We start from the raw sequence: 27,912 nt of genomic DNA, 5'->3' as shown, positions 1-27,912 counted from the left end.
ATCCCTAGTAATCAGTTTTCGGGAGCGTCATTAAATTCAAAGTGCATTTAAATAAGAAGTCCTATTGTTATGTTGATTTAAAAGAGCCTTGATGATGTGAATACAAGGTCAATATTCATGTTTTAATCTAAGGTCTTAAAAGAAACTAGATGAAAGGGTGGTCAGCCCTTTACTGGAAGGTCACCAGTTACAATCCAGTTCCAGATGTTATTGGGTTCCATGTGTCCCAGAGCAAGACACTCAATAATGGGACGTGGCGTTAATGGAGTTGAATGTCCCTGGGTTAGCTGATAGACTAATGAAGATAAGTGAAGTCATCATTTTCCGACCTTAGTAGATAGCGCCCATAGCTTAAAGTTTATGGAATGCTGATGACGCTTCTTTGGTTTTATATAATGTTACCTCTGCCATTAGCATCACTAACAAAATTGTATAGTTCAGGTTGTCTGGTTGATGTAGAAACTCACATTATTTGTAACAATAAATATCTCTAAAAAATGTTTCCCTCCACAAATGAGTTAATACAGTATGACGTATGTTGAGTGCATATATTGAAAAACATGATAATGACCATTTATAACACTAATTGAATATTGGGAGTTAAAAACAAAAAAAAACACATGTGAGTGCAACTCTCTAAGGTTTTTTATTTACAAACAAATATTTATTCAGCATCAATAATGTTTTAACAAATCAATGTTTTGTGTGAACAAACCATGAGGGAAAAGTGTGTTGTTTTAACAGTGAAATGAAATATTAATGCATTCAGCGTGTAGTGAAAATGAAAACTAAATGGGCATTTTTAAGCACTTGTACTGGGAAAAGTTGCAAATGTTTCTGTCTTGTCTTTCTTAAAGGGACAGTTTACCCATAATGTTTTCCTCCAATTTTTAGAACAAAACCTTTCTAATTGGCTTTTGTTAGTTGTCCAGGCGATGTTGACATTGGAAGATTGTGTTCTCAAGCTGTCCTTTCGTAAAAATTATACCTCATTCATTTTTACGAGGACATGTAAATTACTTTTATTGACATTTGTTTCACTCCAAATTGCACAGCACGGGTTTGCAGGACAAGCACAAACGTAAAAGCCAATTAGGTTTTATTTGCAATCTCCATAACTGTTCTCAACAACAAGGGTATGGTTATTATTAATTCAAAGTTTCCCAAGAAGGTAAGGCTGCAAGCTGCCGCGATGTGATAGGCAGTCCACCATATTGCAGTATAGGTGCAAAAAGTGTCGGTGTTATTGTGAGCACATGAGCATTGTTGCCCACAGTGGTGTGTTTCTTTCATAAGGCCACACTGTGCGAAGAGTCAAGAGGTGATAACAGCTGGACAGCGAGTTCAGCCTCAAGCAGCTGGACTGCTGCACTTTTTGAATTGAAGCCAAGTTCTTTTGGCCAAAAAATGTCTTGACTCCATGCAATATTTATTGTTTCTCTTTCCTTGAACGTCATCGTAGTAGGGAAAAGTTGTGGAACCAAACTGGACTGAAAGTTAACTTGCTTAAAGTTATTGACTTTGGCTCTGTGCTTAGTTCAGATTCGCTTGAAAATGTCACATGTTAGAACAAAAGTATGTATTTAATTAGTATTTATTTATTTTTTACTATAAGTTTGTTTGGTGCAAAAGAAAACAAAGTAGTGGTTGCCTGATGAAGCTTCATGAAACAGTGTCATCATTTTCTGAACTTAGTAGATTAAGCTTTAAAATGATAGGAGGTTTTATAAAGCAGTTGCTCAAAGTCAAAGAGTATACATCTAGGAGTGCCCTCTAGTGGGCTTTTAAAATGAGGACAATGTTTCATCAAGCTTTATCAGCACACCGCCTTAGACACCCATCACAGCCTTTAAAATACATTAACATTTGCCCATTCCACACATGCTCAGAGCTGAAGATAGGTTTACATATGTGTCAAGTGTGGCTAATCATAATATATATAATGTATTCAAGAAGTTCCTTTCAAAACATTTGTCAAAGGTATTTCTGCTATTTTTTGGTTAGTGAAAGTCCTTGCTCTATTGCAGTGTTTTAAAATGTTTAAGCTTTCATTTATTGACATACATTGCACACAATTCAGACTATGTAGCTCTTTTTCCTTGTATCCACCCCTGGTTTCACAGGTTTGACGAATGATTTAGAGTGTTCTACATAATGTACTGAATGAAATGTCTTGCCTTGTTATGAGATAAATGGCTGGTACAGACTGTAATTGTTTTTCTCTACTGAGACCATTCTGCTCAAATGCACATGAATGTGACACAATGCAAGATCAATAAGTACATTTTAATCATTTTTCTGTAATTCATTTTACTTAAATTTGGCAAAATGATTTCAATGTAAAAAATTGAAAGTTTTAATTCTTGTCTTATCCAAATAATGAATTGTTATTTATTTGATCATGATTGAATAACTATTGAATACGGGACACTCTTTTGAATTCAGTTAATTTGTTCAGTATCTTGGAACGATTGAATTCATGGACTTTTCAGGTGATGATCTCGTACAAACTTTTTTTTTTTTCAATAAATCTTTTAAAAATGAGCATTGGAATAGAGTTGAAACAAATGAGCTGGCAGGTTCATGTATAATGGGATAGTCAGACACATATATTATATATACTCTAAATAGATGTGTTCTTCTTGTTTCCTAGGTAACTGAAACCAGGACAGGCCCCCTCGGCTGCAGTAACTACGACAGCTTGGATTCAGTCAGCTCGGTGCTGGTGCACAGTCCTGAAAATAAGATCCACCTAAAGGGTAATGCTGGATAACATCACACCCACTCATACATACCAAAAATGCACATTATTTCACATGCATTCATCTAAAATTCAGACACACACACACAGTCGCAGCCTTGAAGACATGGTCCACTGCATAGGGAGAGTTTTCATCTAACGGACACTGCAAGTGATTCTGCCAGCTCCATCTACCAGTCTGCCAGGGCCTTCACCTCGTGTGTGCGGAGTAGTTGGCCCGAGTGACCCTTCGCTTTACGCTGCAGTAGTTCATATCTCTGTTCTACTTGACTGACTCACATTCTCGTGGGGTATCTGTTGTCTTATCAGAGTGTAGAAGGTCCAGTCCTGCCAATCTGACCTTAGTCTGACCCTCCACTTCTTTAAACCTGGAGTGTTTTACTGAGGGTTTTTTAAAGCAGTTTTCTTCATGTTGTTACTCACTAAATTATTGAATTGTTGTTTACTATCTTAAGAACAAGGAAATAATTAAAAATCATGTAAAAATACAATATTTGTGTTTATTTGTCCTCCATGGATGGTTTATATATATATATATATATTTAGAAATACATACTGTATAATCATATAGCATGTCATACTTTATGCTATGTATGCTGTTTAATGTATGAAGAAAGATAATGTAACCTTTCTGGTAAGTCATTTTGTTGTCCAAAAATATATATAAAGGAGTCAAACCATTCATATTGTTAGAGCATAATTATGACCTTCAACCACAGTCTTTCCTGCACATTAAATTGGAATACACTCGGTTGAGCCTCTTGCCGAGAAAATAAGGGGCAGTTTTTGAGAGCAATTAAGAGTCAAGCTCATGGACATATTGACACGCACATGTCTGGAGCTGGTATCGAACCCCCTTCCAGTTACACACTCACAACACCACACTATGTGACAGTACATGAGTGACTGTTGACAAACAACTTGTTAGTAATTAATGTGCAGAAACAGGCTCAACAAACGTTGACTCTAGCAAGTGGTTTCTCAAGTCAAATAAAGAGAGCATACAATATTTAGCACATAACAGTGATAAATTGACAATGCTTCACAAGGCTTCATCATCACTTCACTTTCTCCCTGACAAACTGACAAAACCATTTCTTTGTTATTTTTTGTTTTAACATTATAGTTTGTGGCCATGTATGTAAATAATTGCAGTTTAACCCCTGGAGATAAATTATAATTTGATTTACTATTGTCCAAATACACACTCGCACACAAACAACTTCAAATGTGCTGGAATTCTTCAACACGCACACACAGGCAAACCTCACCAGTACAGCTGTGAGCAATGATAAAACACAATTCAGAATATGGTTAATTAATTTTATTTTGAGGCTCTTTTTTTTACCCCAGGTGGTTCTTTATATATTCTGCTTTAATGATAATTCTAGAGAGTAAATAATGTGAAACGTGCTTTTAGATAATCAAAGAAATAAAATGTTATTTTACCATTTATGAATTTCACTTTTGTTTGTGTGTAAAGAGGAATGCTCACCTCATAAAGTAGTTGATAAGAATGACAGCTATAACACATATGTGTAAATCCAAACACCTTAAGGCGCTTTACAAATAAACTTTACTTACTTACTTACTTTCAAAGCCAGAAAGAAATTAATTGTAGGCTTATCTCTATTCTGTCAAGGCTATTGTGGGAGTCTTAAGGAAATACATGAATATGCATATTGGCACACATCAACATTGATCCGACTGTTGAAAACCGTCCAGAATCTGATTATCAAGACAGGAGAGAAGAATGAAATTGGAGATTAATAGACTGACAGTGAAACTCATGCAGTGCAACAGGCAAATTTATAGAAGCAGCATGAATACCAGTCTCATGCTGTGGTTTTGTCTGTCTACACTCCCAGAAAACAATTTTTTTTTATAAATGTTTGTCGGGCATATATAATTGTCTCAATATCTGCCAAGAAGAGTATACTGTTGTCCTACATGTTGGTGCGAATCATGATTATTCTTTTTTTTTTCAGTCCTATCTCAGTGAGATATTGTGCACCCATTTTGTCCTGCATTGTCTTTTAATGTGGTTTTTGTTTAATAAGGGTTATAACGCATTTCTACTCCATTTGTGTCTTATGATATCGTGATACACTTGATTATATTCAGATCCATTTCACCATCCCACAGCAAGAGGACATAATACTATTTGCAGTTTGCAAACAACACCTACAACAGCCTCTTGGTTCTGCTGACATGTGTGGCAATGCTAATAAGACCGTAAACTACATATATATATATATTCCCCTGCGAAGAGTTGGGGATGAATTATACAAGCACGACTACAAGCAGGAGTCACCACTCGCCGTGACACACACAGAGCTGTGATGTTCAAAACACCCTATTTCCATTTTCCTCTGATAAATCAAACACACAGTGCAAGTGGTTTAATCAGCCACAAAACAGAAAGACATGTGATATGTGACTGAAGTTCTTTACTAACAAGGGGGAAAAAAAAGAAGAAAAGAGACTTTGTCTTTGCATTTCAACTCTGTCGCAGACAATATGTTCAACATCTTTCAGGATAGATAGATGGATAGAACTTTATTGATCCCTCTGGAGGTCTCCTTCGGGAAATTATTTTTCCAATTAGCACACAGCAACACAAACGATAGATTCCTAAAAATAAGAACAAATAAAAATAAAAAGAAAGAATAAGATGACACAATCTAAGTCTAAAGATAAAGAACATAGCTCAAAGAAAAATAACAAAAGTTTAACATAGAACAGAATGTCATGATACTTTTACTCTACTCCTGCCCCCAAACTCTGAATTGTACAATCTAATAGCCCGAGGAATGAATGAGTCCCTGAGTCTATTAGTGTTGCATCTGGGAAGGAGAAGTCATGCTCAATCTGCTTCTCTGCTCACTGATGACAGTGTTCAGAGTATGACTGTCATCATCCATGATGGACAGTAGTTTGTCAGCCCTACACAGGACTGGCTAACTTTCTTTTGCCAACACCTAACTGCAAAATAAGTAGAATGGCATCTAATGCTGTATCACATATCTAAATTGTCATGTAGAATATTAGAAAATAGCTCCAGCATGTGTTGGGCAGTGTTGTAAATCGGGATTATAGGGTATTTCGAGTGTCATGTCAAGCAACCTTTCCCCACTCAGGCAGAGTAGATCAGGCCCCTATTAGACCACTTCTTTTTCTCCACATTAGAGACCTTATGTATGTATATTAATTTTCTTTCTAAATCAAATGCCCAAATGTATTGTTGAAGTTTAGATTTTCTGTCTGTTGTGGCACTTCCAATACCAGACAGTGTCGAGAAAAAACTAGAAAACTAACCCAGTCCATTATGCCACTTATGAGGCCACTGTTACGGCCTGACACTGGACGAGACCGAGAAGACAATACCATAGACCGTCAAGACTAAAGCAATTGACTATAGAGACTGAGACCAGACTGAGATCATACTGCAGCCTGTCGGGATCAAGAAAAGATGAAACACACTTGCCTGGTGAACATAAGACAATAACATTCAACTGCAAGGATACTAGCAGTTAGTAGAGGCAGAGGGCAGGCTGTAGGTGTCATTAACAGCAGTGGGGATTAGCAAGCAGCATTGATTGTCATTTATTCAGGCAGCCTTTTAAAAGGAAGCCTTTGTGACAGAGACATGTGTTTAGGGTTTTTGCTGAGGGTTGAAAATAAACATTACGTGTAATAGTTTTAAGATTTGAACCATGGTCAATTTCATATCTAGTGCTACTTACTAGTGCTACTTAACCCAGTCATGTATATATGTAATCACTTGAGAAAGTTAGTAAACCACTAATGTTTTATTCTGAATCTTTTCTTTTCGGTCCTAATTTCAGGTTTGCAAGATGTCCTTCCCGAGTTCCTGCGTGGGCGTTTTGTGGAGGCGGCCCTCAGCTACGTGGCCTGCAACTCTGAGGGCGAGCTGCTGTGCCGCAACAACGACTGCTGGTGCCACTGCTCTCCTCGCTTTCCAGATTGTAACTGTCCCTTTGCAGATATCAAGGTCATGGAGGAGAACCTTAAGAAGAGCAAAGAGGCCTGGAGTGGATTCAACCAGGAATTCGAAGAATCTGGTACGAACGCATTCACAACTATTTCCAGAGTCTAGAATAGAAAAGAGAATCTTTATTGTCTTAGTACAAGGAAAACAAGGTTATAAGTCTAATGCTTTGGTGCCTTGTGCCATTCAAGCCAAAACAATAAATAATAAAAAAGAGACAGCAGGTACACTCACACACACCTTATCTTGTGGTAACAGAATTAATTAAGTATGTTTACTGCCACAGGATAAAAGCAGTTTTTCCAACTGTTTGTCTTTGCTCTTAAATTCTCCTAGCAACTGCCTGATATCAGCAGTTCAGACGATGGATGGAATGTGACTGATAAAATGGTCATCTTGAGGCAGCAGTATCTGTACAGTTGATCCGTTTGATGCAGCGTAGAGAGAGGGCAGCCTATCATTTTCTGGATAGAGTTGATTACCCTCTTGAGGTCCTTTCTCCGGGCCATTGTGCTGCTGCTGTACGGCACTCTTACAAAAAGTCAGTAAGCTCTGGGAGGGTGGGGGGGGGCAACAATGACAGGGCACCAGCAGTCTGTCAGATATGTCATTTCCTCAGAGCATTCTCTGTAAGCACACTTTCTACTGGGTCTCTTTTGTCAGAATACAGGTCAGGTCCCATACATGTGGACTGCCGGGAGTACCCGCTGATGTTGAGATTGAATTGTCTGTTGCTCTCCTTCCGTGGTCAACAATTATCTCCTTAGTTTTTGATGTGTTGAGCTCGGGAGGTATTCTCTGCGCAATACAGTCAGCTGCTCCTCATAATTATGTAGGCAATTGTTTCCCCCCATGCAGGGCTCTGTGCGACGGAATGTTCATATGAGTTGGTAATGAAATGTGTAGTAATCTTGCAAAAGGACACACCCTGTTTAATTCGATTTGCCATTAGGAATTACACTAACCATTGAATGCTTCAGTCTGTGTTTTTCCAGTTTTTAACTCTTTTCTCGTCTCTGCGATAATCAATAACATGGAATATAAAGATGCGACCGAAACAGTTCTTACTTCAGGGTGAAATTAGAACATTCTAAAAGAACGTTCTGTATTAAACTCTCCTTGCAAGTAAATTGTTGTGACTTAGAACCCATTCTAAACTCTTATATCTATTCTTTAAGTTCACAGCTTTAATTCAGATTCCTAACCTGATAGTATTGTAATCCGGAAAGCAGCAATTCTCTCTCTTATGTGCAGATATATTGCACAATATATTGCTGGGAAAAAAAGACCCCCTGTGGCATAAACTAGTAGTGGACTGATGAAGCTTCATAAATCATTGATTATCCTAGCTCAGTAGATGGCGCTCTTGGATTACAAACAATGGCAGGTATCATAAAAATGGTAGCTCAAAGTGGAAGATTATTCAACAAAGAGAGCCATCTAGTGGACTCTGAATAAGAACAATGCTTAATGAAGCTTCATCAGACCGTCACTAGTTACTACATACTAATGTATCTACATCTTATATTAAGCTGTGTTTCTTAAAACAACAACTGTTAACTTATGTAATTTCCTTCTCATCTCCACTTCAATACAATGTGCATTTCAACTTCCTCTCATCATCCAAAAAACGAAAGTCCCCTAATTGTTAAACATGTGCCGCAATTCCTGTGTTTAATCATATCAACAGGTTTCTGCCAAGCAAGAAAGGTTAAAAAAAAAACAAAAAAAACATTCATCAAGATGAATGGGACACAGGTGTCCAACACAATGGTGCCAAACTAAGTGTCACCAGGTTTGGCGCAGCACCGAGCCCACCAACCACTTTTAGCTTTTATTAATTTTGCAAGCACACTAGCATAATGACTTGGCTGGTGTCGGCAGGGTTTGATTGAAGACAGGTTTTTGGCAATGTGGTCGGTATAGTTTGGTGTGACAGCCTTTTTGCTTGGGCATCAAATCTCCTGCAAACCATCATGGGATGTTTTACTCTGTGTGCAGTTGAGTGTAAAGAAGAATGTGAGCGTTAAATTGCAAGTGTTCAATCTTCCCAATGTCCACCATTTATAAATAGCAAAAGCAAAGCCTCAGCCCCTGAGCAATTGAACTTAAGGTCGACCCATCTCTCTATAGAAGTCCTACTTCCACATTACACCCCTCTATTCAGAAGACTCTATGGAAAGTAAGATGTGCTATAAAGGGTTTGTTAAATACTCACAAAACCTCACACTCACCAGACTAAGGCTGTCATAAACTCAGTTAAAAGGCCTATCTGATAACAACCAAAATCTTAATCTCATCTCCCTCCTGCTACAGAGATAGAGAAATGGATCACTTGTGCACGGTGCAGAAAAATGTTAGAAGTTCGTCTTTGAAAACTCAACAGCACTTGTCGGCAGAGCACTCTGGGTAATGGAGTACAACAGAGATTGTGACCAATGGTGGCTGAAATACCTCCAGTCCTCGACCACACTATTTTACTTCCTTCTCCTCTATCACCATAAGTTTGAGGATCCTCTCTTTCGTGACAGATAATTCAATGTTGTCATCATTTTTTAACGGACCACCCTTTGTTTAAAAAATGTAAATACAATACCACAGCCGAGAATAATATCTAGCGTTTTGCATTCAAAATACATCTCACAATGATAAAGGAGGCCTTTGCCGATAGAAATTGTGATAATTATTTTTCATTCCTGCACATCCTGTAAACAAATGCTTTAGAGATCATTAGTGCAGCCCGACCAGTGGTTTGTGACCACTGAGCTTGAAGTCCTGCAAGCAAATGCGTACGAAAATCTTCTCCTGTGGCAGGTGTGACCACAGCTTTTCAACTGTTTACTACAACACAATGAAGGGATGTACCTAGATAATGAATCACAGAGGAAACATAACACATGCAGCCAAAAAACAAAGCAACATTTAAGAAGCAAAGTCCAATTTTCCCAGTTATATTATTCATCAGTTTCTGCAATTCGTATTTCAGTATCAAAGGAGCTTTAGAGTAGACAATTTGAGCTCTTGGTAAGTGAAGTAGGTTTAGTCAATAATTAAGGAGGCAACAAAGAAGCATAACTAATGACATTAGCTATAGTTAATCAAAATAAATAAATTATTTTTTATTATTAGCATTACTATTTTGTTGAATCATGGTTACTTTTGGCAGCTTTGTGTTCAACTGTCTTTCTTCCAGAAACATTAGGTTTCAACCAAGTACTTTTTGAAGTATGTGAAACGTTCTTCTGCACTTCTTTGGTGTTCATTCTTCTCATATCTGCTTTTGATAGTGCTGAGACCTCCAACAACAACAGGCACAGTTTTGGCTTTAGTTCTCCACATTCTGAACTTTTCTATTTTAAAGTCCTCGTACTAGCTGACATTTTTCCGTATCATTACCCTTACTTGTTGTAGTGGTAGTATTGTTGTTGTGGTTCTTATCATGATAATTGTTATTATTTTTTAAAACCTATACTTAAGGCACACACACGTTCAGTGGAAAAAAAAAATCAATAAGTTAGAATCGTGGCCTCTCGAGTTCCAGCCACATCTATCAAAGATAGAAGCGGATCCAGACAATCATTTGTTAGTGACGGTATCTTGCTGTCAGCAATTTAAAACAAAAACTCAGAGAAATCCGCAAAGCAAATATATTATCGCCTTTCGCTTATGCATGACTTAAACTGTCTATAGCCGTTGGACGGAAAGGGAAGAAATTGGACCGGATCTCCTCTGCTGGGATGGACTGATAAATTTAACTATGGCGAGGCAAAAGAACATCTAAGACGATTGTGATTTTATATGGTTGTTTTTTTTCATGTTTTGTCAGTGAGATGGAAGGAGCACAGGAAATGGCTTTGTGTGCCTGAGCGCTAACGGGCAGAAGGGGATATCAAAAGCAGTCCTAAGCCAAAAAGAGCAAGAGCTGCATACACTCACCAACATAACAAGAGTCTGCTGCTTTACTGGTGCAGAGGTAGAGGGGAGATGGAAGGTGTGAACAAGAGGTGCTAGGAAAATCACGCATTTAGTTTGACATCGCTCAGCATCAGCAGCTGCTAGTGGAACACACCTTTTATCTCAGATTCCTTTCAGATATCTTTGTATCTCCTGTGAATTCCCTGTGGTTCCAGGTCTATCAACACATTATTGGGTATTTATTTATTTATTTCTATCTCATCAGTTTCAGTATATACATGTTTTTTATATAATCGTACACTATATAAATTATAATGTGTATCAATGTACCATCGTAAAGTAAAATCCAAAGTTTTCAACTGTAGTCAACCAATGTTTGAACTGCAATCCAACTATATCGGCTGAAATCAAACAATGCTCAACTGTAATCATTCAATTTCCAATTTCTAAAATGTTCATGTTACATAATGACAGCTAAATCTACTTGTATTCATAATTTATGTATGTCATGTGATCATTTGTTTATGTCATGTAGGCATTAAGTCTGTCATGTGTCCTTACCTTTACCTTACCTTTATATTGTAAGTATTACTATTATTTTCCTAATGGTATTAATAATGTAATGCAGGTCATTTTGATTAAAAATATAAATAATAAAAGAAGGTATTTATGGTGTGATAGTTAAAAGTCCTACCTGTTAGTATTTAAGTATCATATCACATCCCCCATCCTGTTAGTTATAGATGTGAATGGTTTTCTGTGAGAGAAGTCCTGTCCAGGGTGTCCCCAAACTCTCCTTTAATGTAGCTTGGATAGACTTCAGAGTCTTCGCCTTTTTTGCAATCTATAAACACATGCTTTCCTTGACCATCTTGTCTATGCCGGGCCAGAGTATGCTCCTTTAGTTCAACTCAGAACCGCCCTGAGATGGCCAAACGGCGTAGGAGAGACTGCTGTCCCTTTAGCATAGCTGTCTGAAGATCCTACACTTTCCTACACAGAGATGAGAAATAGATAATGGATTCAGGTGAGTAAGGCGTCTGCCTGCTGTATCCCGGGGGGAAAAGCTTTTCACTCATGTTTGTCTCTTTTTTTCTTCTAATCTCGTTGGGCTGACATAACACATTGTAACTGTTCTCTCCGTCAGACTTGCACTCTCACACTCTTGGGATGGGTTTAGCAGTTTGGTTTCACTCTGTTTAACACCAGGAACTACCCAGGACCTCTGTGGCTCTCAATCATTGTTTAGGCAGGCGGACTTGGCCGAAATATATATTTTAAATACAGACAAGTAGGAGTTTAATGAGATTTTTTTTAATCAACTTTTTGCCTCGTTTACTTACACAAGTGTTTTCCGTGGCCTTTTTGAACCATTATTATTGGGTAAGAACCAATAAATATATTTTGAATAGTTTTATCTATCTTATTAGATTCTAAAATCTAAATAAATTAATAGCCCAATAAGGGAAGTAGAAAATTCAATAAAATAATTTGGCAACCGGGCATACAAACTTTATCTGAATCCGCTGGGATAGAAATTGATTTATTAAATTATGAACAGAGGTGAAACATGCAGACCTGATAAATAAAGCCAAGACGTTAAGAAACCTGATGCCATTTTCCACAAAGAGGCTATTTAACCTTGAATAACCCCATCAATGTTTATACTGAAGAAAACCAAAGATGGGCCAGCAGGATATTTGTCTGTAGACAGATGGGTTTTTTATCTTGCATCCACTTAAGCTGCAAACAAAGTAACCACAGCACTGTTCTTTTTCTCCTTTAGCCTCTTTATAAGGTTGTTTCAAGAATTTATATGGCCACCAGATTCAAGAATATAACTGCCTAATGATTCACAAATATGACGGGTGTTCTGAAACTGTCATATTTTCTTGGGACTGAATTTAAATGAATTCAAAATCAGAGATTGAGATTAAAATAAGAGGCTAAATTATGAACATCCTGCCTGATAGAGAGTCAATATCCTCCTTTAAATGTGTGTATTACAACCAGATGAGTTAGTAGTGGTATCTTTACACAGCACATACAACGTCTTCTGGCTCTACCTTATTCAGGTTACAACCAGGACCAGGATACTTAAGTGTCAACGGAATATAAAGCCACATCCGAAGTTAGACATTCTTTTGTGTCAATTACACAAAATATTAGGTTAAACTAGGAGGTGTCATGACTAGTATTCTGCTAAGAGGATTTGTATTTGTGGCTCTCACCTCAAATTGCTTCCATGTTTTACGAGACAAATATCAAATATCAAAATGACTATGTCCTTGGATAGTTGAGGTCATCAGCTGAGGCAATGCTTTGGTCCCCATGAACTTCTTCCAAGTCCAACAGCCTGTTAATATCACGTCAGCACTTGTTGATAGCAATGTATCGCCACAATGGAGAGTCGCAGTTCAGTTATAAATCGAAAAGGGCGAAAAACAGTTAGCACATCTACACCAAGACGATTGACATCCATGGGACGATGTCGGCAAGAGGCTTACACTTCCAGCCCTGACACATAAGAGAATTACTCTCCCCCAGGGGAGATTGAGAGGTCGGTGGAGAGTGAGACAGATTAGAGTAAGTTGTCTGTGAGGATAATAAAGATCTCTGGAAGGGATTCTGGTCATTACAAAACTGAACCCTTTTTTTGTTGCCAGCTCACCTGGCTTAATAAACCAGATCTGTTCAGTAACATTGAGAACCTTTTTTTTTTCCCAATCTCACTATAATTTTGATTTATTTATGCGGCCGTCTGGATCAGTGAAAATGCCTTCAATCTCCCCGGATATTTCTCTGGATCTGATCCCCAACACACAGACCTTGTATTACCCTCAAGTCCTGGTGTGTGTGTTTAATTGCCTATGGGCATGTATTGTTCATCACCTCTTTTTGTTCTCATGTTTTTAAAAATGAAAAAGGTAAATGTTTTTGTAATCTCCATCAATGATGATCCTCCCTTTAGCAGTGTTTCCACTTCCCTCACCTGGTTCACCGTCCCCACTCAACACCAGTGCTGCTCTGTTGAAGCTTCGTGAAGCTTTGTCGTCATTGGCAGAGCCCAACAGGTGGCACTTTTTGCCTCATAATATCTGGTTCTGAGTAACTATTTCGACAGAACCTCCTTTTTTAAGCCAAGAGCGCCATCTACTGAGTTAAGAAAATGGCATTATTGTTCGTCAGCGCATCACTACTCCACACTAGTCCCATTTCTCATTCACTAAATATGTAAAAATTAAATTGTTAATACAGTTCAAAGAACAACAAGAAATCAAACCCCTTAGATGTATCTTTTTTGTATTTTTGAGCTTCTTGCTTGTGACCCAGATATCAAAACTTCCTTCCAACCCATTTGTGGTTATGGAGTTATGTGCTTAGTTTTTTTACCAACTTGGTTTGTGAGTCATATCCTGTTTATTTAGAAACATTCTGCAGCAGTCTTCCTGTCTTGGTTGTAAACTTTGTATACTCCCTAGACTAAAAGTACTTCTTATCTAAACAAGATACAAGCTAAATTGTGACATTGAGAGGAGATTTATTCACTACCACAATGTATATGGGTATGTTTCTGTCATCTCAGTTCATTGTTTGAATGTGCATTTATGTACTCCATGATGAAATGTTTAGTAAACAAACATGTTAACAAGCATCTACCCAAGCTTCACCTTAAAAGTCCACTTGTGAAAGAACCCTAACCTGAAAAAAGCCAGAGGAAATAAAAGCCGCCTCTGTAAGTTGAAGCTCATTAGTGAGCATCTCATTAAGTTGAAGGTCTGTTTTGCCTGGTCGTATACAGCTGTGTCTGACACGAAGAAAGCTCCTGTGCAAATACACCCACATGCAGTGATGACATTTGACAGCCCATGTGTCTGTGTACTAATTGAGTCTCGAGAGAACAATGCAGGCACTTGGCACCAAGACAGCCTCAGTTTGACCAGTAAAGCCAAAAACTTCATCAAAAGAGTGTCAAGCTTCCCTTTTAAAGCTGGTAACACATCGTACATGTCTTTTTAAAATTTAACTCTGAGCCAAAAAAAAGCTTTTCCCCTTGTATATAAATAATTATGTGTTTGTGGCCACTCTGCAGTTGTTGTTAGTCAATTGTCTAGATTGGGTGTCAAATAAAGTCTTATCAATCATGATTTCATCAGTTCTTTTCAGCCAGCTCCCTTCACCTTAAATATACCTTGAAAATAGTTTCTCAAAGCCAAAGATTATGCAGCAAAGAGTGCCATCAAGTGGCCCTCATTAAAGCTTCATCAACACATCCCTAGAGTGAAGGTCTGAAAAATAAATAACAATTTTTCATGGAGCGTTCCGATCATCCTCACCACACTTTAGAAAGTTTACAACAATATAGGGATGAAAGACAAAGACATACATCTTCTTGCTACCTGTCATCTGACACCCCATAATAGCCGTTGTTACATAACCACACTGTTTCTCTTCCCTCCATCATTCATCAATGATTTTGTCTATATTGATGTATTTACTTATGTAATCTTGCACATTTGCTTAGATATCTTCAGCATCAGGCGAGACCTGTCAAAATACTGATGCCAACCATCCATTAAAAAGATCAGCTGCAAAGACTGCTGTTGCTTTCAGGCTATTAAATGTCTCTAGTAGCGCCAGTAAAGGAAAAATATACCGGCAATTCAGTCTCTGTAACCTTGAATAGGAAAGAAATTGTTGCACAAGTTCTCATTAATCTTCTTTATATCTAGGCAAGATCTCTTCCCAACAGGGTTTTCCCTGGGTTGCCATTACACCTCAGAGTCCAATCGGGATAATATATCAAATAAATGTTCTTGTTGTGGGAGTAAACTTAAATAAGTATCATTGTTTATGCTTATACAGGAAAAAAAAGGCTTGCAGTGATTAATTCTTCACACAAATTATCAGTTGAGCTCTCAGTCATTTGTTGCTACTATTTTCTTATATTTGATTAAAATAAACTATAATTAAATTTAAAATAGGCACAACATTTTGATACAATTAATAAGTCATCAAGAAGATAAGGAAACAAAATAATTATTAATAACTAATGACATTTAAATGTGAAAAGCATCCAAATTATAACTCCATGTCGTTTAAAAATATATGATTTAATTTAAAGTTATTTTTTATTATTAATTATTAATAAATTCTCCCTTTTTACACTTTTTTTCCCCCATTCTTTTTGTACGCATCTGTTTTCCATAAGAATACATGTAAATAAAAAAAACATTTTGGTATGAATTGCTTTAATATGACACATTTTTGATCCTTATATAGATTATAAAAATGCTTAAACAATAACATAAAATACTCTGGTTATCTATCCATCTTTCATGTTATGCAGGTCATTTTTACCTGTACAGGCTGTATCAGAGGAAACATATTGCTGCACCTTGGCCTCTATGTTTTTTTTAACTGTACAGGGAAAGCAAAGGGCTTCCAGGAAAACCAAACGTGCAAGCACAAAAGACAAAGGACAGTTTCACACGTAGTTCTTGATCTAATGAAGCATAAAACTACTCGCTTGAGTTGTTGCAGCTAATCTGGGCAGTCAGGGAGGGTTTGCTTTATCACGGCAAGAGCCAAGGGCGACCAAAAGTTGTCATTCAAATGTGTATGCATATGGATTATAAATAGCTGCGGTGGGTGAAAAGCACCCCCCGTTGGCCGACCCCTGGTGCGGGTGAGATCCGCCCCAAATGAGCTCCAGGCTCAGGATGTAGTGGAGCTGCGTGACTGTGCATCTGGTTAGGTGCCTGTGGACTTGTAGATCAGGGTTGGTGGCCTGTGTGAGACCCAACTGAGGTGTAATGCGGAGTAGCATGCGTCGGATTGTCCAATCTTTAATTCAGGGAGGTCAGGGCGTTGTCTCTCTTGGCTTCGGGGAACAGCAGGACTGCAAAAACTGAAGGTTTGTTTCATTTATTCGTGGTCCTGAAATATAAGTATAAGCCTGGTCTAGGCCGTGGGGTTAGAGTTAAGATAAAGGACAACATTTTGATGCACCTGTCAAACTATTTTCATATCTATGTATCTATAAGGGGTGTGTATTGGCAAAAATCTGGCGATAAGATACATAATACGATACACGGACAACAATATGATATTGTGATAGTGTAGGAAAAAGGATATATTTGTAGTTTACAGTAATTTACACTCTTGACGAAGTTGTTACTGATTTAATTTGTTTTAACCCAAAATAAGCCCAAACATCAGCTCTAAAAGCTGCTGGAATCAACTGTGTCCGCTTGTCCTCAGTCACCTCCAGGATCTCGCAGGATTATATTTATTGCGACTGAAAGTTACATTTCAACACAAAAATGAACACACTCTGTGAATATGTTAATTTTAAATTAATGAAATATAATTGTTTTATTTTAAACTTGATATAATTTACACCATAAAACATCTATCGTTTGTAATAAAAATCTGCAGCGCTGTCAAATATTGATAACGTATTGTGTAAATAAATATTGCAATATATCACAGTATCAATATTTTCTAACACCCATAGTATCTATATACGGTCCGAGACTTATGTAGTGACCATTAGACTCTCTCTTATGGCTGAGGTAAGGAATGAAGTCATCAGGCAGAAAGTTAGCATAGAACTGGTCGTCGACATAGAGGACGACAGTTGAGGTGAATAATGTATCTGTTTAGGATGCCTCCCTGGTGAGGAGCTTTGCCCGTGTGTTAGTGAGTGGAGGCCCCGGGGCAGACCAACAACATGCTGGAGAGACTGTGCATATCTCTCGGTTTCCCTGGGAATGTGTCAGTATTCCCAAGGGGAGCTGGAGGAGTTTTCCTGGGAGTCTTCGACATACATAGTTTTAAAATGTGACAGCAAGTAATAACAATATTGTTTTGTCTGAAGTCATCTGTGAATGTCAACCGTTGTGTCATATTTTCTGTTATATTCATACAGTGCCAAGAATGCAATAATACAGTCAAAAGCTGTTTCTTAAACCTCTGTCTTTGATATTTGATTCATTTCATCATGCTAGTGAAAATCAAATCGCTTTGAACACTTTAAAAAAAAAAAGATTCTTTATGATTTTGATATTTAAAAGTCTCATCTAAGCAAACTTGGAAAGACATCCATGCCTATATTTAAATAAAGATCTATAAGGACTGTTATACATTAAAAAACACCCTGAGCTGTGTCTGTGATGTGTGATGGATTCCAGCTTTAATGTGCTACAGACATTTTGAAGAGATAAAGATAACAGCTTCCTTGAGAGCAACAGACCCTCGGTTTTCCGCTTCATCTCTTCCGGCCTAGAGAAGAAGGCAGTCGTGGAAAATGCCTGAAAGCATCATCCTCCGTTGTCATCGTTTCATCTTTAATACAGTCACTGAAATAGCTGAAATTAAGTTGATCGAAATTGTTGTGAGGGAATATGCGGCTGGATTTTATGAGACAATTTCGTACTAAAACTGACAAGGTCATTAAACTCATAGAAAGCAGAACAATAATGTTTATATAGTACAGTCTGACAGTTCCAATTATTTTCTTTGAATTTGCTCTTCATTTTCTTTATTAGAATATATAGTAGGAGCGGCAAAATAAAGTGAACGCCAGCCTTTTTTACATCTTTATGTTTTATATTAATGTTTTTGAAAAACATATTTGAATAATCTTTATATCTTTGGGTGAATTTATTTACTTTTAAAGGGCACCTAATGTGGAAACCCAACTCTCCAGACTTATTTACATGTTGTAAATGTTGAAGTCGTCCTCTTCAAAATGCAGTAGTTCATTCATCATGACGTTTCTCTGTTTTGAAGTTATTACTTAATAAAGTTCTCTCCGGTCTGACATCTCGCCAAACAAGACTAATGCTTAAATTTACCATTCTGACATCAGTCTGGTGGAGGTGTCCTCCCCTAGAAGCTCTAAATCCCTAAAAGCCCTAAAAGTACCTACATATTAATCGTGAAACAAAATAAACATGTATGTTAACATGGTGAGAGTTACTTCTGCCTTTAGGTGTTTTTGTAATGTGTACATTAAGCAGCAAACCTTATTTTCATTATTCGTTTTTAATGTACAAAACGGGAGTTTCACGGCTGAGTTGAAATTTATGTGAGTCTCTAAATGCAAATTGTGTTTTGTTGACAAATTAGAAAGAGTGGGCGCGGTTCCTTGGACGAGATTTAAGTCTCAGCTGAAACGGAGCATTTTATGTGGGCTGGGAATAAGCATATTTTGCAATATAAATATCTTTATTAAATGAGAGTTTTGTGCAAAAAGAGACATACTGATGAGTGTAATAGAGGTCCTATTGAAGTTGCGCCTCACTCTTTAAACATCCTTACAGTTGATTTTTATTGATTTTTATTATACTGATTCTTTGAGAATGTAGAGGGTTTGTGTGTTTCTAATGTTCAGTCTGATTATCTGAAGGTTTTCGCTTGTTTACGCTTCCGGCTTAAGAGAAAATACTTTTGAATAGGCTTCACTGTGCTTGGCATTCGTGCTTACAGTCTCAGTCTTGGCTCTGACTTTGTATTATCCCATGTCCTTGTAGAGAATTAAATGAACAAGCCTCAGTCAGCAAGTCATCTCTCCATGATGGAGCCATAAATCACCCACTCAATCCCGATACAGCCATTTTTGGCCATGGTCACCCTAATCATGAAATATACCTCAGTTACCCCACCCTGTAACTTTGTTTGATTTGTTTTGAGTGAGTGTAAATTATCCATAAATTTTCCCCGAGGAGCCGTGAACACAAGAAATAGAGGGGAATGAGCAGAGAATTTCCTTCAGGAATGAATTAATTTCATGAATACCATTAGTGTGAGGAACAAAATGGAGATGTGATTGATGAACAGAGACACAGGGTTCATATCAAATTAGAGAAGCCCTTTTGTGCAGCTCAAATACCTGTTGCGTGGTGGTGCAGCTGTGTTTCTCTCACGAAATGAACCGTATTTATATAAATATATATATACACAGACACAGACACAGACCAGAATGTCATCTGGGATCGCTGAACACCGAAATCGACTGTCTGTTGGGCTCAGCTTGGGTTGGCTTAGTTGCAGATTCGTCTCTCAAGCTCGGTGCCAAACGAAAAATAAAAAAGACGGCACTTGGGGATATTAATCTTTGACAGAGCCAGAAACAATCCTAGAAGGTCTGTCTTACTTGACTTTAGGAGGAGAGAAAATAATGAGATCATGTTTCCCCGGGGCTTCACGCTGGCATTATATTTGTCAGTGTGTTTATAATAACCTGAGAGAAATGATCAGAACACCACAGAACCCCTTTACAAGCCCAGAGAACACTGTGTGTCCTCTGAGCCGGCTTTACTCTCAGAGTAATTATTCGAACGGCCAGATCTCACAGACTTGCTATCACTTAACTTCCTTATTTTCTATTGGGAATGTGAGCATAGTTGAGAAGGACCAGCGTCTGGAAATAAAAACTGTACATTTTTGTTCTATTTATTTCTTTTTTAACCTTTATTTAACCAGATAAGAGAGCCGTTGGGATTAAGATCTCTTTCACAAGTGTGATCTGGCCAAGAAAGGCAGCAGCAAACATCATAGTTGAACAAAGAAGGCAAGAAGTACAAGAAAACACTGAAATGCAAAAGTGCAACAAGACAAACATAAAGTGCAGGAGTTGAGGTGACAGTAACAATTTAAAAACATGGGCACTGTTCGGTGAATTTCCGTTGTTTGTCTTTTAAGATGGAGCGGAAAGTGATGGTTTTCTTTTTAAAATATTTATTCCAATCCTTACTTAATCCTTCCAATGTCACTTGGCAATTTTTGTTAAGCTTTTGGAGTTTCAAATAATAGAGTAACTTATTTTATCTAAGCAAAAACACATTTTTAAGCTTTGTTATCTTTTTTTTATTTGTTTAAAGGGCAACTAATGTGAAAACCCAACATTCCTGACTCACTCACATGTTTCAAATGTTAAAGGCTTCCACTCAAAGATGCAGTAAGTCCCTCATCATGACCATGTTTTGAAGTTACTTTACTAATTTCTTTATAGGTTCACTTCAATCAACAAGTGCAAAAGTGTGGCAAGAAAGGATCCCTTTCGCTTATCTTAAATACATGGCTCCTTAGTAATGTTGATACTGGAATAGAAAAGTTAACTTTAATTAATACATTTATGTAAAACGTTTGACAATGAATACTGATAAATAAGGTTCAACTGATGCATTATAATATAATGAAATAGACTTTAACAGGCTTGCAATTTTGCACAAATATTTATCAAAATACAAAAATATTTTTACCAAATCTTTACTTTTTAAATTATGAATTCTATCTTCAACCCATGTGTCTCATTGCAGATGAATTCAAAGCCCTGCTGAAGCGTTTACCCACGGACCATTTCCTGAACGTGTCAATGATCGCCAAATTCTGGTCGGCCGACATGTCCCTGCAGAAGCGCTACGCCCTCCTGGAGTCCAGCACTGCCTTGCTCCTCGGCAAGGCTCAGAAGATCATCAGGAAGATGTACACCTTGAGCAAACGGTGTCCCAAACAGCCACGCATCAGTCTGCCTCGGGAAAGGTATGCACTCGGAATGTAGTCAACGTGCAGTGAGCCCTAATTCGTCTTGTGTGTGTCGACTGCTTTGTGTGTTCCTGACAGCTGTTGCCTCATTAGCAGCCTCACTTGAGCACGGCTTCATGGGAGATCAATTATATTTGAAACTCATTTCTGAGTAGATTAAACACTTCATTTCCTTATGTATATATATATAGCATGCATGTTATTTTTAAACAAAACAAAAACTACAGATGTTACTTTTAAGTAAAAGTTTATAGATCCCCTATATTTAAAATAAAAAAAGTGCTACAAGTAGATAGCTGTAAAGTGTTGCACATAGTAATCAAGTCCTCTCTCTGGCTGACAGCTTGGCACTTGTTTACCAAGGGCCTTAATTTCCCTGACATTCCTTAGCGGTATGCCATCACTCCATTCAATCCCTCTTTTCCGCACTGCTTTCCTTCTTCATTTCTCTTCCTCAGTCACCATTATTTTACCTCCCTCCCCTGTTCAACTGCTTTCACTCCGCCACAGACCAGTTTCCACTGTCAGCAGAGAACCTCCCGCTACACAGCTCAGCCAGTTTCATTGTGGGTTGTTGTTTGTTAAAATAGACTTTAAATGAGATCAAATCTCATTAAGCTTTTAAACAAGGTGACTAGGAACATAAATGACCATATAATAAAGATTTTATTAAAAGGACTACTTTCCGAACTCCACCAATGATGGACTGATGAAGCTTCATGAAGCATTCTCTTCATTTTCAGAGTCCACTAGACGCACTCTTTGCTATATAATCATTGCCATTGAGCAGCTACTTAAATTAAACCTACTATTTTAACCTCTTTCAAGCTCTGAACATCAGAAGACCATGTTACTTTCAGCATAGCGTTGGTCCGCTAGTCTAGATTCAAACTTCTTCCATGTAATGGAAACAAAATAAACTTCTGAAACTGTTAAGATAAATGACTATAAATAAATGTCTTATATTTTAAGTATTTATTAATAATAAGAGATTATTTATAATTTAGATTACGATATATACTATATATACTAAACAAATGTTGAGGGATACCTCAAACACATTTGTCTTCGGTCCTTCGGATCACCTTGACCATAATACAACACAAGGGTTAACAATTATATATTCTGGAGCACTGGCTGCTATTTATCATTTTGGTCCACTAGCTTCAACCACATGGACCAACAGAAACCCGAAAGCTGCAGGCCATTTCCCAAAACCATATCACAAACACTTAATACCTATCATCACATTGTAAGACAATTCTGATCTATATATTTATGTTAGTATTATTTCAGTTTAATTCTTACTTTTAATTGCCACACTCACCTGTCAAGAACAAAAGAAGAGCATGTTACTCTTAGCCTAGCGTTGGTCCGCTTATTCTATGGCAGGTGTCAACCTCTGGCACAGCCATTACCCTTCTCGTAAAACTATGAAACTAATCAAACTGACCTGTGATGTTTAATTTTAAGAATAAAGTATCCTGAAAGTACAATAAAACCAGAAAAAACGATATGTAATTTTAATGTTAGTAGAGTATTAATCACGTAAATATGGCTTTGCAGTATTTGTGTAAACCTTGTGTCTCACGTCTGTGGCTTCAATAAACTCTGAATATTCCTCGGAGCAAAAATCTATGCTCTCAAAGAGAAATCTGATTTAGAAACAGCATGCTGGACTCAGCCTTCCAGGTCAATGGTCATTAATTTGTCAAGTGTTAATTCAATTCCTAGCATTTTAATTTCTACTTGATAAGCAAACGTAATAGAGCAATAATAACTGGTGCAGAAATCATATGTTTCCCCTGGACTTAACGCTAAAACTAGATGAAGCATAATGAAATAAAAAAACATAAAAATAGTTCCTAAAAGCCAAATATTATACATTCAAGAGTAACATCTAGTGAGCTCCGGAAATAAGGTATAAGCTTCTTGAAGCTTCGTCTCTAGTGATGTTAACCTAAAGGGACCGGAAGAGGTGCAAGTCAAAGTTCCTCTCAGTTAGACTCACTTGTGGAGAAACAGTAAACAACACACACACACCTCAAAACATATAAACATTAAAAAAATAAACAAATCACCATTATAAGTGCAAATGAACTGTTTTAATTAAGAAACCCTTTTAGGCAAAAATACATTTTCAGCCGCTCTTGAAGAGAAACAAGAGTTCCCTTAAAGATGTTTGGAAAATGCAATTTTAACACCCTTAACTTTTAATTACAAAACATAAAAATACAATTTTACAACAGAATAATAAATCATACATTTTTATAGCCTTAAATTTCCCTCTGATGAAACATTAATGGATTTTTAATGTGGAACACAATCTCTTCAAGCGTCTACGTGGTACTCATGGGGTATCAATTTATTTCTGGATCAAAAAACTGAAGAAAATAATCAAAAGGAGATGGTAGGACAATATCTGTCATATCTTCTAATCTGTATCATTTTCTGTCTGTTACAGGGATGTTGGGTCTTGGTTGAGAAGAGCTCAGTCCACGCTTTACTGCAACGACCACGGAGTTCAGGGCTCCTTCTCCGAGGAGGTGATGAGCTGTAACTGCCCTGCAGAGCAGTCCTCGTGTCAGGGTGTCGTCCCGTGTGTCGTCGGAACGTCGTCCACCTCTTGCTCGGTTTGTGCAACTGATAACGCAACTCGCTGTGGTGGCTGTCACCATGGCAACGTCCTCCATCTCGGTTCTTGTCGGCCAAGCATCGCGGCTTCACTGGACCACTATCTGAATCTGGACCTGGACATGCCTGACGCCGAGGTTTTTGACTTGTCCTTTTATTTTTCAACCAGAAAACATAATGCAATGTACTCATGGTGTAATACTCCTTCTACAGGTCAAGTACTTGCTTCAACGGCTGGACAGCAGGATAGAAGTCCATGCTATCTACATCAGCAACGATGTCCGCCTCGGAAGCTGGTTCAACCCAGCCTGGAGGAAGAGGATGCTTTTGACTCTGAAGAGCAACAAGAACAAGTCCAACCTGATCCACATGCTGATGGGTATTTCTTTCCAGATATGCTTGACAAAGAACTCAACACTGGAACCTGTGCCTGCAATATATGTTAACCCGTTCGGTGGAAGTCACTCAGAGAGCTGGTTCATGCCAGTGACGCAGCCAGAGTTCCCTGACTGGGAGAGAACTCGAGTTGACACCAGTGCCACCGCTCAGTGTTATAACTGGACCTTAAGTCTCGACAACAAGTGGAAGTCTTTCTTCGAGACTGTGCACATCTACTTGCGAAGTCGAATTATCGTGGATGATCCAACAGCGAATGAGACTCTGTTCTATGAACCCCTGGACATGGAAGACCAGACATCAAACATGGGGTACATGAAAATAAACTCGCTCAAAGTGTTCGGATACAGCATGCACTTTGACCCTGAAGGCATCAAAGATTTGATTCTCCAACTGGACTACCCGTACACGCAGGGTTCGCAGGATTCCGCCTTCCTCATGTTGCTGGAGATGAGGGATCGCATCAACAGACTGGCCCCCCCGGCGCCACAGCCACTGGATCTTTTTTCGTGTTTGTTACGCCATCGGCTGAAGCTGTCGGCCGGCGAGGTGGCGCGCATCAAAGACTCTTTACAGATCTTCAACTCAAAGCTGCCCAACTCTTCTCCTGACCCCGAGCTTGCTCAACTTTGCAGCTAGCCGACACAAAGGAAAACAGATTTTTTTCCTCAGCAGAACATCCTGTAAATTGGTGTCCGGGACCAGAACGATCTGGATTATTACAAACTATTTTAATGTACCGAGAGGTTTTTTTTTAATTGCTGCTGAATGGATTTCCTGTTTCACATTTATATCACAGAGACTTGATAATGTATCTTTTTTTGGTTTTGACAGTGGTATAATGTTGTGCAATGAACAATGAACGCCTCTTAAACACTATAATCTGACAGTTTTACAAGAGCGCAGGGACAAAGCTTGTCAGTTTGTGATTGGAAAAAAATGATATGAGACAACTTCTTCACAGTTTTTGATATGTAAAGGGAAAGACTCTCCACAATTAAAACGATGTGGTTTGCTCTTTCCTATGCAATTCTTTTCAACTTCTAAACAATTTATTGAAAGGAATAATTTGGAAATAAGCTCTGTGTGCTGAATGAATTCTTATTTTATGCTTAACATTTGAAAATTTGATAATCCTTAATCCTGTTACTGTCTTTAAATTAATTTTTTTTTTCCCATCCTGCACTTGTCAGTATCTATGCTAAACATCTGAGTGACAAACTTGTTAGTGACGTTCTGTTCTTGGTGGTGTGTCATTGGGAACCTAAAGTGCAAATTAGTGTATTTTCACAGTAAAACAGAAAAAGGGTGACATGGTACTGAAAGGTCTGCAGATACAGCGCTGTAAATAATGCTCCATCTAACCCGATGTGTGAGAAGTGCACATTGCTTTTTAGATAACCGATCGCAAAGACCAAAAAACATTTATAACAAAACAAACTCATGCCTTATATGGAAAGTTATTCTCACAAAAAGAAGCACATTTTAGTTCACATTTAGAATTAAGGGGGTGGGGGATAAGTCCTGTTGATGTTTATGGTTTCATATTTTATTATCAAGAAAGATCCATACTCAAGATATTCTAGCTTTTCCGTGGAAGACACTCTCTGCAGATTTAATTTGGTGTTGTGAAATCAGAATCACGTTTCACAGGGCACATCGGCTTTCAGACTTTAGTTTCAGAGGAAACTAGGCTTCATGAATTTGCAGTGTAACAGCTTTGATTCCAATATGTTGGCTCCAATCAAAACATGACACCTGAAGAAAAAAAAAGATGTATTTTGAAGGAAATTTATGGTATACTTGCCAATTTGCTAAGACCTCATTAAAATGTTTTTTTTTTTCTTTTTCTTGCTGAAAGTCAAACCTTGTATGTCATTTTCAGCAGTACTATTGTGCTCAGCTTGCTTTAGTAAAGAACAAAATTGTTTTACCCGGCTTCCTCTTTTTTCCTTTTAGACCTAACAAGCAATCATATGCAACATTTCTATCATTTTTCTTTCATGTAGGCAGCAGTAGCTAGTGATGGATTGATGGATCTTCATGAATAACTGCTCTTGTTTTCAGAGCCCACTACATATAACTTTCTTTGTCAGTTTTAAACTCCATATCCAACCAAATCCAACCTTCTCTCAGACTTTCCTCTCAACGGCGTTATCATCCAGCTTTTTCTCAGGGACCCGAGGTGTTCTCTGGCCATTAGAGAGACTCAGTTCTGCCCTGAGAACCTCAACATCAAGGCGTCCTGGAGGCATCCTTATCAGATGCCAAAGCCACCTCAGTAAACAATAACATCTAGGTGCTTTAAAAAATCATAATTTCATCAGGTGAACAAAAACAGGAGAAAAAGACGCCTCTGGAGGTCAAGGAACACCCAGTGAGAAGAGCATCGGCTCAAAAGGAGTCAAACTGGACAGCAAATGGAGACCCTCTTGCGATGAGGTTGCAGTATTACTACCACACTGCTTGTGTTTTTCTTTTGCTTCATAAAAACATTTATAAACCAAATGGAATTGCACGAGCACAAATTTTTCCTCATATGCAGCCATATCCCATTTTTTTCTTTGGTACACATGTCAGGATAAAAACCACAAAGTGCACTTGTGGTGGAAAAAAAAAAGTGTTGCAACAACAGTAGTCGTTCCTTAATAGTGGAAAATGGAAAGAACATCTATTTTATCTAAAAATAATAACAATAATAAGTTATTACGAAGGTAAACCAATACTATTCTGTATTTCCCTCTGGAATTAAGTGAGGGTTTGTAAAGTTTTATTTTATCATGTTTGTGATGATACATGTTTGTGATGTTAACACTCTTCAGAACTAGTAAAAATAAGTAAATATTTAACTTTAATGTGATTAGATTGACAGTGAAAAAAAGTGCTATTATTGCTCACTCACCATAGTTTAAGAGTTCTAGACTAGATTGGAGCAGACCTCACATCACAGTTGGTCTAGCCATAACATGTCAGGGCTATCAAAAGCTTTTATAATCACTATTATTATAAAAGAAAAAGTTATATTCCAGTAGTCCTTTTTATTGCAGTGTCTTAAGTTCGCTTGAAAGCTTCTACAGGTGGAAAATTATACGAGCACTATATATGTGTATAGTGTTTTAAAAAGATAAGACCGAAAAACGATTGTTTAATTCCAAAGAAGTACAGCTCAACCTTGGTCCCATTTATTTATTCATTTATTTTTTGGATTTTTCAGTTCTCTTGGAACCACTGACCAAGAAATAAACAGTATGTGCATGTTTCTGGTCTAACATAAACCCCAGTGTATAGTGAGTACCACAAATAAAACTCCCACAGTACAGCATTACAATACAATGGTAATGTATTTGATATTCAGTTAAAACAAGGTTTGGTGACAATGATAAGGTGTTGGTAAGTGAAAGATGTTAATAATTGTTGTTAATATATATCATTCAGATCACAACTACTTAATGATTGGAGGAATTGTTCTTTGGAAATAAGGTGAAGGGATGATGCTTAAATATACAGTACAGGCCAAAATTGTGGACACACCTAACAGGCTCACTGTAAGAGATGTTTTTAGTTATTTCAAATGTATTTGTTGAGTACATAGTTGCCCTGTACTGTATTACATTTTAATTGTGCAATATATACAGTACAC

General features: G+C 37.7%; 1 protein-coding gene across 2 annotated transcripts in view; it reads left to right on the top strand.

Annotated features, from left to right (window-relative positions):
- brinp2 (BMP/retinoic acid inducible neural specific 2) overlaps window positions 1-26,197 on the top strand; it is a 131,357-nt gene extending 105,160 nt beyond the window's left edge. For both annotated transcript variants that reach the window (XM_087811072.1, XM_087811070.1), the window contains exons 6-10: window positions 2,654-2,759; window positions 6,610-6,846; window positions 21,017-21,239; window positions 23,707-24,013; window positions 24,090-26,197. In XM_087811072.1, coding sequence (XP_087667198.1) covers window positions 2,654-2,759; window positions 6,610-6,846; window positions 21,017-21,239; window positions 23,707-24,013; window positions 24,090-24,911 — 1,695 coding nt within the window. In that variant the 3' untranslated portion in view covers window positions 24,912-26,197. The remainder of the gene's footprint in view (window positions 1-2,653; window positions 2,760-6,609; window positions 6,847-21,016; window positions 21,240-23,706; window positions 24,014-24,089) is intronic.
- Window positions 26,198-27,912: the final 1,715 nt, after the last annotated feature.

This window comes from Callionymus lyra, chromosome 16, assembly GCF_982586985.1.
Source record: "Callionymus lyra chromosome 16, fCalLyr1.hap1.1, whole genome shotgun sequence".
Lineage (NCBI taxonomy): Eukaryota > Metazoa > Chordata > Actinopteri > Syngnathiformes > Callionymidae > Callionymus > Callionymus lyra.
Note: the sequence above shows the minus strand (reverse complement) of the source record. Positions and strands in the feature narration are given on the sequence as shown.